The following is a 15,296-nucleotide window of genomic DNA, read 5'->3' on the forward strand; positions in this document are numbered from 1 at the left end:
ACGTGAGACCACTTGTAAAGCAATCAACCTGTGTTAGTAGCTTCCTCCCAGTCGAGATGCTTTGTGTATATTACTCCCCCACCCCCCACCTACACTTAATATACGACACGTCCCACCCCTGGTGAATTCCCCGACCCCCAACTTCACCAATCCTAACATCTCGGTCGTTTGTTTTTGAAAACACCTTTTTATCTGACAACCGCTGGGTTGTTTTTTTTTCTTCCTCTCTAATCGAAATAGCGCCCTCGTATAGACTCGGGCGTGAGCAATAACCCAGCGCGTCTACTCGCTCACGTGTTTGTTTTATGCACTAGCCTTAGATACACCTACAATATAACCCGATACACGCGGTACACACAGTTGTAAATTGCCAACATCTGCTTAATGTTTAAAAAAAATATAACTCAGGTGGATATTGTCTGGTTGTGCTGTTGTATCGTCCATCCATCTCCACGCCCACAATTTTTTACCGACATGATAAATATAAAATAAAGCGTTAAATTTTTGTTCATGTGATATACGACGATCACATGTGGTTTTCATTATTTGCATCTTGGCCTCGAGGTTTAAGCCGGGCTGTAAAACCTCAACACATTTAACTGTCACGTGATTTCATATTAACCTTCCCTGTTCTATGTCCCGGCAATTAGCGGTGTGCATTATAGTGTTTTCTTTAATTAGCCTCCACAGGTGCATGGTTAATTTAATTAAAACATGGAGTTCTCTACCCCCCCCCCCTCGCGAGTTGGACTCACCCTCGCCACCATCCTCGGGAACAGTAGAAGTAACGTGAGAAGTACGACTCGGACATTCTTGACATTTGGACTCGTGTCCCGTGTTTACAAGTTTGTCGATCTCTGGCGTCCCGAGGGCTAAATGTCACAGCTTGTGTGTGTTGAAACAAGGGGGGGGGGGGGGGGTTGAGAAAAGTTGCTGCTCTCTGGAAGAGGTTGATTGTGACCTTGACAATTTTCATCCGCGAACACATCCTTTATGTAAAATACGTGGTTGCAGATTTTAGGTGGAGTTATAATTATTTTAATGTGATTCCCAACTTGTTTGTTGCCAACTGTTGGAAGTTGACGAAAATAAAACTTAAGCAATGCTTTGTTAGCTGTCAGGGTCAAAACACTGTTCCTCATTCACAATGCCTGGGCTACAGAAATTAGTCTTACAATGTGGGCTACAGAAGTCAGCCATACAGTGGGCTACAGAAGTCAGCCATACAGTGGGCTACAGAAGTCAGCCATACAGTGGGCTACAGAAGTTAGCCATATAGTGTGCTACAGAAGTCAGCCATACAGTATGGGCTACAGAATACAGCCATACAGTGGGCTACAGAAGTCAGCCATACAGTGGGCTACAGAAGTCAGCCATACAGTGGGCTACAGAAGTCAGCCATATAGTGGGCTACAGAAGTCAGCCATACAATGGGCTACAGAAGTTAGCCATATAGTGGGCTACAGAAGTTAGCCATATAGTGGGCTACAGAAGTCAGCCATACAGTGGGCTACAGAAGTCAGCCATACAGTGGGCTACAGAAGTTAGCCATATAGTGGGCTACAGAAGTCAGCCATACAGTGGGCTACAGAAGTCAGCCATATAGTGGGCTACAGAAGTTAGCCATATAGTGGGCTACAGAAGTCAGCCATACAGTGGGCTACAGAAGTCAGCCATACAGTGGGCTACAGAAGTTAGCCATATAGTGGGCTACAGAAGTCAGCCATATAGTGGGCTACAGAAGTCAGCCATACAGTGGGCTACAGAAGTCAGCCATATAGTGGGCTACAGAAGTTAGCTATATAGTGGGCTACAGAAGTCAGACATACAGTGGGCTACAGAAGTCAGCCATATAGTGGGCTACAGAAGTTAGCCATATAGTGGGCTACAGAAGTCAGCCATACAGTGGGCTACAGAAGTTAGCCATATAGTGGGCTACAGAAGTTAGCCATATAGTGGGCTACAGAAGTCAGCCATACAGTGGGCTACAGAAGTTAGCCATATAGTGGGCTACAGAAGTTAGCCATATAGTGGGCTACAGAAGTCAGCCATACAGTGGGCTACAGAAATCAGCCATACAGTGGGCTACAGAAGTCAGCCATACAGTGGGCTACAGAAGTCAGCCATACAGTGGGCTACAGAAGTTAGCCATATAGTGGGCTACAGAAGTCAGCCATATAGTGGGCTACAGAAGTTAGCCATATAGTGAGCTACAGAAGTCAGCCATATAGTGGGCTACAGATGTCAGCCATATAGTGGGCTACAGAAGTTAGCCATATAGTGGGCTACAGAAGTCAGCCATATAGTGGGCTACAGAAGTTAGCCATATAGTGAGCTACAGAAGTCAGCCATATAGTGGGCTACAGAAGTCAGCCATACAGTGGGCTACAGAAGTCAGCCATACAGTGGGCTACAGAAGTCAGCCATATAGTGGGCTACAGAAGTCAGCCATATAGCGTCACTTACACCTTTGCCCTGCGTGTTTTAACTGAACTGCCCACTTTAAATAAACATTTAAAATTTCTCCCAGTGGTCAGAGCGAGCCTAAAGTAAATCCACGTTTGGCGCTGTCCACTGTTTGTGTTTGTTAATACAACGAGCAACGGAGACGGACAAATGACCAGACTTAAAAATGTTTGAATTTTCTTAGCATAATCTCCCAAACTTCTTGAGCAACGAACGCATTTCCGGCAACATGACGTTTTTTTTTTAAACAGGAGACATTCTTCCCGTAACTGGACGTTGTCCTCACAACTGGACGTTCTTCTCATAACTGGACATTCTTCAAAAAACTGGACATTCTTCCCACAACTGGACATTCTTCTCATAACTGGAAATTCTTCAAAAAACTGGACATTCTTCCCACAACTGGACATTCTTCTCATAACTGGAAATTCTTCCCACAACTGGACATTCTTCTCATAACTGGAAATTCTTAAAAAAACTGGACATTCTTCCCACAACTGGACATTCTTCTCATAACTGGACATTTTTCCCACAACTGGACATTCTTCTCATAACTGGACATTCTTCCCACAACTGGACATTCTTCTCATAACTGGACATTCTTCCCACAACTGGACATTGCCCTAGGAACTGGACATTCTTCTCATAACTGGACATTCTTCAAACAACTGGACATTGCCCCAGCAACTCGACATATCCCCCACAACTGGACATTGCCCCCACAATTGGGCATTCTTCCCACTGCTGGACACCATCACCACAACTGGACATTACACCTTCAACCGGGCACTATCCCACATGTGTTTATTATTCTCACATTTGAATCCCATTACCACATCTAGACACTGTTCACACAACTGAACACTATTCAAGCTTTGGGAAGGAAATAAATCCAATCGTGCTATTTCGAATGGGTCAAAATCAAGTCAGATTTAACTGCAAACCCATCAACAGACAAACGTGACCTAAGTAAAATGTATTCTAACCCCCCCCCCCCCCCCCCGCTCCCACACACACACTTATACCATAAGCAAGGATAGGACAAATTTTCCCCACTTTCCACTTTTCCCACTGCGAGCCAGGAAACTCCACAACTTTCTCATATTTAACATCGCAGTATATTTTAGTTCCCTGTAGATCCCTTCAATTGTGTAAATGAGGTTCTCACGGCAAATTACAGGATGCTGCTGATTGCTATTTTTACATTAAAATCACGTGATACCCAACGACCACTTTCACCCACATATGCACCTAAGTGTATCTAAAATCCAACGAATCAATCAAGGTCACAATGCATGTGTATTCGTTAAACTGATTTCACACATACCATATTTCTTTCTCTCCACACATACCATATTTCTTTCCACACATACTCACACGCACACACACACACACGTTAAAACCCCCCTCGTTGCCGACAGACGATTGAGGCGACACCGAGGGTCCTATATACTGTTGTGCATGTCCGGTCTTGAAGACGGTTCTTCTGAACTTTTTGCACATCTCTACTGTGATTTTACAAGTCTTCCTTGTTCCCTATGGCCTACTCATTTCTTCTCTCTCTCCTCTCTCTCTCGCGCTCTCTCTCTCTATGTGAGTGTACAATGGGGGGGGGGGGGGGGGTCCTAGTAGAGAAGTGAGCCAAGTGGTCTATACGCCACTAAACTGGGTTTCACTTTTTAATTTCGTCGCAGTGGCGTATCTAGGGTATCCCTCTTTCTCGTGGTTTACTTTTTTGAAAAAAGGGAATTCAGTGCTACAAATGGTTGTGGGTGGTGTCCAAATCAATTATCGATCTAGGGCGCCATAATTTTATTCAGATACATTTAACAGGGAAAAAAGAATTGTTGCCAAAAATTTATACTTTGACTAGCAACACAAAAATCGATAGTGTCCAACAAGCAGTGTATGTGTGTGAGGAGGAGGGGGGGTGGGTCACATCAATGCACCATTGTTTTGTCTCATGATCAATTCAATGACGACTATTTACACGATAAAATGGCTTTTAATGTCTCTGTTTGCGCGTGTTTCTCTCCTCCCCCACCCACCCCCCTCCAACCAAAACTGCCCCGTTTCTGTTCCCCACACACCTTATCAGCAATCACGTGATCCCGGAGCAGATCACAAAAGCTGCTGACAGCTAACCGCAATTCTCACACGTCTGCGCCACTCGGCGACCTTGAGATAACCGCTGTTGAGGGCCCCGTGTGTTTTAATGGCTCGCGAGACGTTCAACTTGACGTCTGCAACAAACGCCGGGCTCTGTCGAGTGTTGATTAAAATCCGACTCGATGGACTCGGCTAGTTTTTACAGGTTTCTTAGTTGAAAGAATTAAAGACGCGGATTCGAACACACGACACTCGGACCTCTTGGGGTTCTTTTGTTTGATGCCCTTTGTTTGTAATGGATAAGTAGTACCGTAGCAATGTGGTAGTACCTCACCACAATGGGGTAGTACCTCACCACAATATGGTAGTACTTCACCACAATATGGTAGTACCTCACCACAATGGGGTAGTACCTTACCACTATGTGATTATCTCACCACAAAGCATTGGTCCCCACCCCAGTGCAATTGTACCTCAGCGGAGTAGTACCACACTGTGCACTAGTACCTCACCACAGTACTGGTAGTACCTCACCATACTGTGCACTAGTACCTCACCACACTGCACTAGTACCTCACCACAGTACTGGTAGTACCTCACCATACTGTGCACTAGTACCTTACCACACTGTACTAGTACCTCACCACAGTACTGGTAGTACCTCACCACACTGTTCTAGTACATCACCACACTGCACTAGTACATCACCACACTGCACTAGTACATCACCACACTGCACTAGTACATCACCACACTGCACTAGTACATCACCACACTGCACTAGTACATCACCACACTGCACTAGTACCTCACCACAGTACTGGTAGTACCTCACCACACTGCTCTAGTACCTCACCACACTGCACTAGTACCTCACCACAATACTGGTAGTACCTCACTACACTGCACTAATACCTCACCACAATACTGGTAACAACTGTGGTCGGTAACTTGCTTCTTGTGGCTGCAGACCAGCCAATGGCCACAAAGAACACATAAAGCCCTTTACATTAGGTATCAAACTAGAATAACACACCCAAACTATTTTCAGTGCGTCTCCTATGTTGTGATGTGTAGAATTAAATCTCTAACATAGTGTTTGAGCTTACACTCAATAAGGACTGAGCGCCACATTTATGGCACACAATAGATCTACTTTACTCATGCATTTCGTTAAGATTATCGTATGCTAACCAAACTACACACAGATCTCGCAGATAGATACAGATCTTGTCCATTCTCCCAGGAATTTGTATTGGGTTTCGTATGGTAACTCATAGACCAAACTCGCACATTGCCACAGATATAATCCATTCTTCCAGGATTTGGTATTATATTTCTAATGCAAACATCGTACCAAAAGTCGCACATTGCTGAAGATCTATTTCATTCTTTCAGTATTTTGTACTAGACTGTACGCTAACTCTAACACCCCGCATTTCGATTACATTCATCCACTTCCTGACCTTGAGAAAGTCAATGAACTCCAGCCTGCCTGGTTCGTCACAGTGGCCCGATTCAAATTGTATTTAATTGGCGACAGGAGCAGCTGCGACCTCCATTTTGTTTTTTGGCGTGCTGGCCGTAAACTAACAAGATCATCGGGCCTTTTGTCAGAAGCGGAAGTCGTTTCTTTTTGCAACATTGATTTGAGAGTTGTAACCTCTTCTACGTCCGCGCTTCCTCGGTCGAAGTTGGGCTTTGAAAATATGCGTTCACTTTCTGAACGTTGTGTTGTAACATACTTTTATTTAGTTATATCTCATCAATAAATTTTAGTAGGATAAGGACAAGGTTGATGAGTAGGGTCAAATTAAGACTTAATTATCGTTGTTCAAACATTGAACGAAACCCTTCCCTCTGGTTGTTGGAAGTTACACAACATGGTGGTGTAACATTGATATTATTAGTAACTTTGAGTCGTGGGACGAGCGGATTAGTTTTTCTGAATAAAACACTGAAGTCTGTTTCTAGTATAAATAGAGTTCGTCGTTCCTTGGTCTCCACTCTTACTGGTGTGATACCCTCATGCGAGTGCTGTTTGAACTATTGTTGTTTTTTTTTGTTTTTTTTTAACTACCCATGTATTGGTTATGTTAGTTACGATAGCTAAACCCATGATATATGTTTTACGGTCTTAAAGAATTATTTAGATATTATCATCATCATCTTTTCCTTTTGTGCCCAAGACACATGGGGCCGACAAAGAAAGCTCCCTCCCTCCACTTCTGTTGGTCTCCGATAATTTTCCTGGCAGTCCCCCATGACAGTCCTGCCTCTGCCAGCTGCTTCCCATTATTTGGCGATAAAAAAATTTCCCCAAAAAAAAAAAGTAAATTTGGCTAAACAAGAAAGTACCAGTCTGTGTTGTAAATTTAATTTCATCTGACGGAGACCTGATGCTGAAATATTGGTTTTTAAATCTTAATTTTAAAACTTACATTTTTTAAAAATTGTTTAATTTGGAAATAACTAAAAATACGAACATAATCATCATGGGTGACTAGATTATCTATATATTGCCGAATATAGTTAAATTTTTTTGGTGTTGGAATAACAAATCTTAACAGTTGAAAACTTGGCGTGTTTTGATTCACCCTCAACAGTTGCACATTCCAAGGTCGGGTATGTCGTCTGGCCGTCATCACGCAGTCACCGAAATAAACGATTTGCAGACGTGAACTGCCGCGTGTAGGTAAACCTAACAAATCCCCACTTCCGGTATGCAGTCACCCAACCTTGTTGCTATTCTTAGCATCAGTAAGTCATGTGACACTCGAACATAAATTATCCGTAAATAGAAAGCTGTAGACGTCTGCTAATGGCTTTTGAGTGGCGCAAGCAGGTTTTATGGTGCGCGACTTTCTTCAGGCTGAGATGTAACGTTTTCTCGACTTTACCGATATGCTCATTATACACGTATCACCCCTTGGTGTCGTAAATCTGAGTTTAGACGCGTTCATTGAAGAAAGTATTTTACTTGAATAACGCTAAGTACTTTGCGTCTGCTGACGTCAGTGCGAGTCACGTTTAAATAAAGTATGACAACTCATGACTCCTGTGTCATTAATTAGACATGTTAATTATCAAGCAGTCGTCTGTGTTCTCATTCGACAACCGGATGAAATTTGTTAATGAATTGCTTTTATAAGAAAAAAGTATGTACGTTAGGGTCAAACAACATGAGGTAGTTGTCAAAAAAAATCAAATCGTTTGGTATCTTTATTTCAACAGTTACACTAATCCAATCACTAATCCTAGCCTTAAATATAATCTTCACCCAACACCCAATCCGTCGGCGTGGTACGGCTAAACCCATAGTGTCAAAACATCTAACCCCAACGCAGCCACCCTTAAGCACACCCATGTGTCGGCGGGGGCCAGCCTTTGTTCTCCGCGAGGGACGATCTCTCTCGTGGATTACCTTCCTCACACTTTGACCTTTGGGAGCCGGGGGTCGAGGGTTTAGTGTGACGATCAGACTTTTCCTGCGGTCGATTTCTGCTCAGCTGTGTTCGCGTGATGGCATTTCGGGATCGAATCCGGTATAGATTGATAGCATCGTTTACTCGCGGAGTTGGCGCTGTCTGAATTGTGTGGCTGAAAACTAGAAAATTTCGGACTATTGTTTTTTTTTCTTTTTCTGCGAATATCTTTCTTTCTATTCAAATACACTACACTCGAAAAAGGCTGGATAGTACATTTTTAAGTAATGATTTCGCACTGTATTATTGGAGAAATCCGCCCTAAACCTAATCCCCGTCGTATCTTGTTATCTCGCCAAGTCTCGTATGATGTAAGTCAGGTTTCCGTGACACGAGTCTCTTGTTAACACGTCGCCACGAGCAGGTCGTGTTCTTGATCCCGCTTATCTCTTACCTCACTCACACTCGCTTATAAACACGGCCTCGCACACGCCTCGTGCACTCACGTCCAGCTGACATTATTACTTTACCCACGCCACGCCCCGCAGCTCGTGTATCCACCGAGCCCAAACTTTAAAGCTTCTTTCAACAAAGAAAAAAAAAAATGACGAGCCGCTAATGAGGGCTTTTAGTGTAAAACATGACATTTAACACATTATCAATAATTAATTAAAAGGCACGTGACAATGAGCTCATTAAGATATTACTGCCACAAACGTGTCAATATCGCATGTTTAATATATTTTTAAAAGTTCTTCCAATTTACGAATTCTTTGCACCGCACACAAATAAGCTACAGGGTTATCACTGCTTCTCTCCCCTTGCCAACCAACCTACCCCAATAATCGCGTTTCAGACATCTAATCTTGAAACTGGAGTAAGTCTATTAAAAGACACGTGACTCAGTGACACTGGGAATAAATATACAAATACCCTCGCCACCAGGCTCGGCTTATGACTTTCTCCTGTACCAGATCCTTTTTTATAGTGCTCGGGCTTTCTGCCTCCATTTTTCTGGCACTGAAGATTGTCTTGTGGGCGTTGGCTGTGGTTTTGGCGGTTTAAAATTTTGCCGAAGGTTAAGTTTTCGCCGAAGGTTGAGATTTAAGTAAGCTTTGATTTATAAAAGGCGTTTACTTAAATTGTCGTACTCCAACTCCTGATCTTTCAAACTAAGATAACCGTCTGAAATATAAAATTAACCCTTACTGGTATCAGCCTGGACTGAGGTCAATTTGGCATCATAAAATATAACAGGATTTACCAGCTGATCTTGTTCCCGCCCCTCTCTAGAAAAGCTCACTTCCGGGAAAATGTATCCCCATACATCCACATAAAGTCCATTTTCAGTAAATGAAAAAAAATTCCACCCAGCGGTATCCGAACTCGAGTCTTTTCGGGTTAGGAATCATGCTGTCTACTGCCTGACAACGTTAGCAATATCAGGGTTATGTATTTTATTCTTCCATCTGTGTGTTGTCGACGTGTACTAAAATCAGAGTTATAATGTCTTTCTTTCCTCCAACAGTGTGGTGTTGACGTGTACTAAAATCGATGTTGTAATGTCTTTCTTTCCAGTAGTGTGGTGTTTGCCTGTACTAATATCCGGGTTGTAATGTCTTTCTTTCTTTCCTCCAACACTGTGGGGTTGACGTGTATTAAAATCCGGGTTGTAATGTCTTTCTTTCCTCCAACAGTGTGGGGTTGACGTGTACTAAAATCCGGGTTGTAATGTCTCTCTTTCCTCCAACAGTGTTGGGTTTGCCTGTACTAAAATCAGGGTTGTAATGTCTTTCTTTCCAACAGTGTGGGGTTGACGTGAACAAGCCGGACTCGTACGACCAGACGGCACTGGACGTGGTCAACAAGTTCTCCTCGTCCCACGCAGCCAAGGATCTCAAGCACCTTCTCAAAGGTCAGTGGTGTCCGTCACATGTCCAGATGTTACTGACCTCGTGTGTTTTATGTAGTTTGTTTTGGTGTCATAACGTTCGATAAATCAACGAGCCCTTGGTTGAGGGTACTAGTGAGGGCAAAATATGTTCTAGTACTGATTCCACTTAATTCTCTATTACTGATATAGTTAGTGTTAACGATCTTGGCATAGTCATAAGCATTATTTTTACTTTATTCTTTAAATGTCAGCTTACCACTTTCATTGGCACCGGTTTTTTATACACTCTAAAGTGACACTCCAAAATCTAATAGGCAACCCTTATCAAAGCGTTATCAAGCTACAGTAGTACCCCAAACCAAAGCGGCGCCCTGAACCCAAGTGGCACCCCAAACCAAAGTGACACCCCAAACCCAAGTGGCACCCCCTTCCAGAGTGGCACCCCATTCTAAAGTGGCACCCAGCCCCATTCAACACCCCAAGCCCACCATTCACAGCCTGAGCGAATGGGTCAGTCGCTGTCCACTAAAACTAATTATCTGCCGTACATCGTTTCCCTTTTACCATCTGTGTGCTGGACATCGCTGTCTCATGCTAATCAGAGATAAGACCCGGTCCCTGACCCCCCAACCCCTGACCCACAGTATTTTTATCTTTACACTAGATTTACACGGTCCACTTTACACTGCGTTCACACCATCCTCTTGACCCCATCTTTACACCATCCTCTTGACCCCATCTTTACACCATCCTCTTGACCCCCATCTTTACACCATCCTCTTGACCCCATCTTTACACCATCCTCTTGACCCCATCTTTACACCATCCTCTTGACCCCCATCTTTACACCATCCTCTTGACCCCATCTTTACACAATGCTCTCATGGTCACAAACTGGACGATGCTGACCCCCCTCAATGACACCAGCATCCGAGTGTTAGCTATTACCTCAGAGAGGACCCGGGGTCTAGGGGTGCTTTTTATCTCAGATGGGATCGTCAGATGAGTCCCACGATCCCCAACTGGGATCGTCAGATGTTTCACTCTTCATCAATGGGAGATTCACAAACTCACACACGCCTCTCAAAAAAAATTAAGATTTCAAAAATTAAAGTAAATGTTTATATTTTCGAAATCTTAGGATATTTTTGTTTATGAATAATTTAAAACATTCCCGTGAATGTAATCAGATTATAACAATCTCCAACTCACGCGTCTAGTATAATTCAGTTTTTTGCACCTCCCCGTGTATTATAATTTCATTTGTTTTGTTTTTTTACAACTTCAGCAAGCGCAGTTTTATTTTACAAACGTTCACGTGAAGTTCATTGTTAAGGTTGTGCATTTTTGGAAGTAATTCTCACGATGTTGGGAATAACGCAGACTTCAAAATGTTTTAATTTAACATGTTAAAATACTTATTAAATGATCACTGGGTCGATGAAACAGGTTTTAATCAAACAATTGGTAGATTCTATTGTTATCTTTTAAAAAGTATACATTGTGTTACTTTTGATTTTATATTTATCTTTTTCTTCAACAAAAACTGGCGAAATTTAGAAACAAAATAACTAATCTTCTAGAAAGCTAACTTATGGAAGATTAAACAACAAAAGCAAAAAGCAGACATTTTGTTTTTACTTGGGTTTGTTTAAGAAAAAAAAACACCTTCCTGTGCCGGAACGAGTTATAAATTATTTCCCTTCATTAGGGATTATGGCGAGGGAAGAAACGATTTACGAGTGCCACAAAAGTCAACGTTTACAGATGGTGTTTTTTTTTGTTTTTTTTTTTTTTGCCATGGGAATGTTTGCCGCAGCTTGTGTAATTAAATTGTGTAACGTAATATTTTATGTGCGCCAATTAGCTCTGGAAGTCTGGAAGTTTTGTCAATATTTTAAGCCCTCGGTATCTGATGCAGCTTGAAGAGAAGATGAAGCGAATGCGTGAGTGAAGAAGTAGGATGTGTGTCTTCTCTTTATTTGGGGGAGAGATTCAAAGTTTAAAGGGGGAGAGGAGGGAGGGGGTCTAATTTCAAAATAAAACTTTCAAAATTTCAAAACCTGGATCATACGTTGCATGGGGGGAAGGGGAGACTATTTAGGCTCACGTGTAAAGGGATGTAATTATAGCTTAGCCCTTTTCTTGCTGCTGTTCCTTGCGGATTGTTTTATCTCTGTAATTAAAAACGCCGTGTCAAAAAAGTTTGACAGATGGATGCATATCAGAAAAAAAACTTTTTGCCTGATTGAATAGACAAAGCAGTTTGGGGGGGGGGGGGGGGAGGAGATATTTCCTGTCTTTAAAATTACATCATAATGCTTTTTTTTTTCTTCTTCTACGAACAGCCGATGCTTAATTCTATTACACGCAATATCGGGTCTAGTTTCGCTTCCCCTGTCCCTCATTTTTTTTGTCGTGTTTCTTGTACCATCAGATTAGGTATCAAAACAATCAATGATTGATCTCAATAAGTTGATTGATTGAAATCCCATGTTGCGAGATAAGGAAGGGGGGGGGGGGGGTCATGTCAGTTCAAGGTCATGTTTCATTCGCTCGCACAACATTACTCATTCGGCGTGCACACGGGCAGACGTTTTATGAAATATTTGATGGAAGCCCTCGGGATTTTCTGACTCGTGGGTAAAGCTCGGCATGTACGTGCTGTGTTGGGGTACGATTTAAATTTTAACGCGGCGTTTCTGAATGGGATGCTCGTGGCTTTCTGGAGATCACCATAGAGTTATGGTAAAGTTTGGATTTATGGTTAGAGTTATGTTTATATTACCTAGATCTCTGCGTATGTTTAGATTTATGGTTTGGCGTTCGTTTGGGTTATTAACTAGAGTTTTAGTTTGGTTTAGATTTTCGGCTAGAGTCGGGTTTATGTTAAGATTTATGGGTTATGGGTTATGGGTTAGAATTTGGATTAGGTTTGTACTTATTGATAGGGTTGGTTTAGGTTAAGATTAAGATTAATGGCTGCAGATATTGCTAGATTAACTACGGTTAACTACGAAACAAATATCACGCGTTGCTTTTTAAAAACATTGACAAGGCTCATTAGCTTAACCATTTCGGGTAGCTTTTTTTAAAAACTCCCACATAAAAGGAGATAATTACATTAATTATTAGCCACGCTTGATTAACTTAATTATATCGACATGCTACTTATTACCGCCTTTGTGTTTGTTTTTACTAATTATATTATTGAACGATTACTCTCCTTCCCAGTTAGTTTCGTTCCTAGAAAACATTGTTCAATCCAGGACCGTCTGCATAATCAAAGAGTTGAACAATATTCACGTTATGCACCTTACAGTGATGTTTCAGATGGCTCCGTTTAAGCTGGTTCTCTGAAGCATTTCACCCCTCGGGTGGGCCTCGTTCAGTACTGTACTCGTACACCAGTGTCACCCCTGACTCGTCTAACCTTCACTAGTAACTTCTCCCTTCTGTTGTCGAGCCTGTCTTATTTTTTATAATGGAGACTCGCTGCTTTCACGCCCAATCTCATCACGTGATCTATTTTAAACTTATTCTAGTCAATTCCATGTCCGCATTTCTCGATCGTTGTATGTAGGTTGTATAATTATTTATCACATACTAAATTTAATTTTAATGCATATGCTGTATTTCGTTACAAGAAGTTTGTTAAATGAGTTTTTTTTTTAGATACATGTCGTGTAAAAAGTTACTGTTTCGGACCTGACCGTCAGTAGGGTAGATGAAGTAGAGTTCACCTTTTTGCAAAAGAAGAAAACCTACCCTGTAAATAATCTGATTCCGCAAGTACACATCTCTCCCATCACCCCCCCCCCCCCCCCTTCTAAGTGTCTTCATCCAGCACGTCACACTTGACCGGTTTTTATAAACACCAAACTTTGAATTATTTTATTTAAAAATTTGACAGCCGAAAATCATCCGCGTTAAAACCTTTTGTCTGGGCACCGCGAGAAACGTCACGAGGCGGAGCGGAGGGCCTTTATTGTCCGTCTGATTTCATGCACTCGACATTCCTCGGGACTCCACCGCACTTTTCTTGTATCTCTTCAGTGACTCGCATTTTTTTATCGGGAATTCTTTCAACATCTCCCATTTCCGTTCTCTTTACATAATAGAAAGAAAATATCGTCGTGTTTGGTAAGAAAATATACTCATGTCATTGTCGGGTCTCATTTTTTTTTCTGTCGAGTTGACATTATTTTATAACCACGTGATGCCGGGGTTCATTAGGTGCTGAACATTTACGGAATTATTCAGTTCATGTGTACTTTTCTAAACGGGTAAGTTTACTTTTAGGTTTTGTTTGGCCAGTACTAACAATCGGATTCTGTCCCCTTGTGAAATAGGGTTAATTTTTTGTTACAAAATTTGTTAACTAAATTAACAATAGGGGAGGGAGATTGAGTGTCAGTATTTCGATATTTTTCGTCATTGTTTAGATTGTAACTTACTCGTGACGTACGTCTTACACTAAATAATACATCGACCAAGATAACTAAATTCGATACCATAGGTCAACTAGTATTATTAAAGGACGCGAGACTTTGAATAATGTGATCGCATGACATGTGCCTATACCTACACGTACACGCACATACATACAGATTTTCTTCCAGGCCACTCTTCGGGGGGAGCAAGCCCCCCCCCCCCCCCCCCGAACGAAATTGAATTTTATATAGAAAACATACTTTTACCAGTGTCCGCCCCCCCCCCCCCCCCAGAGAAAAAAGTCTGGAAGAAACACTACAAACATACACATACACTCATACATATAGTAAATATATACCCTCTGACTTGCCACGAGGCGTCGAGCGCCCGTGACAACGTGTGGTGGTGGCTGTTGAAGTTGATGTCAAGTGGTCCCGTCTCCCCGGGGTTTCAAGGCCCTCGCGTCGTCTGCTAAAATTTATTCCAGACGGTTATTAAATTCACCGTGACCAGTTTACTAATGGTGGGAGTGTTTGAGTCGGCCCTTGAACGTCCGCGGGTTTAAATCCGTCTGGACTGAAGTGACAAAGTAAATTATATCACTTTTCCGTTATGAGGTGCCATCCGGTCGTTGTGGTGATTTGGATGTAGCGATCAGGTTTCTTTCAGACATTATTCTCCGGTGGGGACACTTAAAACACCCAGTTTACGTAGCCTATATATTCCTCTATAATGTATATTTTTTTAAAAATTTCGTCCGACCCCCCCCCCCCCACACACACACCTTAGACAGATGCCTGAAAGAAACCATTGTTGCTATTAAATTATAAGTGTAGTTAATATATGATTACGGTTACATTGTCGTATTAATTGGTAATAGCCAAGTATAGATTAGCTTAAAACACAGAACAACATATGCTATATCTATCCCAAACACCCCTCTACCTCCACACACACACACACACACA

General features: G+C 42.1%; 1 protein-coding gene across 1 annotated transcript in view; it reads left to right on the forward strand.

The window, feature by feature from the left end:
- The window catches only part of LOC131950075 (uncharacterized), a 178,245-nt gene that overhangs the window by 75,537 nt on the left and 87,412 nt on the right, over positions 1-15,296 (forward strand). Inside the window, exon 8 of the mRNA XM_059312111.1 lies at positions 9,807-9,915. Coding sequence (XP_059168094.1) covers positions 9,807-9,915 — 109 coding nt within the window. The remainder of the gene's footprint in view (positions 1-9,806; positions 9,916-15,296) is intronic.

This window comes from Physella acuta, unplaced genomic scaffold (genome assembly GCF_028476545.2).
Source record: "Physella acuta isolate Inbredline_101_S28 unplaced genomic scaffold, ASM2847654v3 ptg000733l, whole genome shotgun sequence".
In the NCBI taxonomy this organism is placed as follows: Eukaryota; Metazoa; Mollusca; class Gastropoda; family Physidae; genus Physella; species Physella acuta.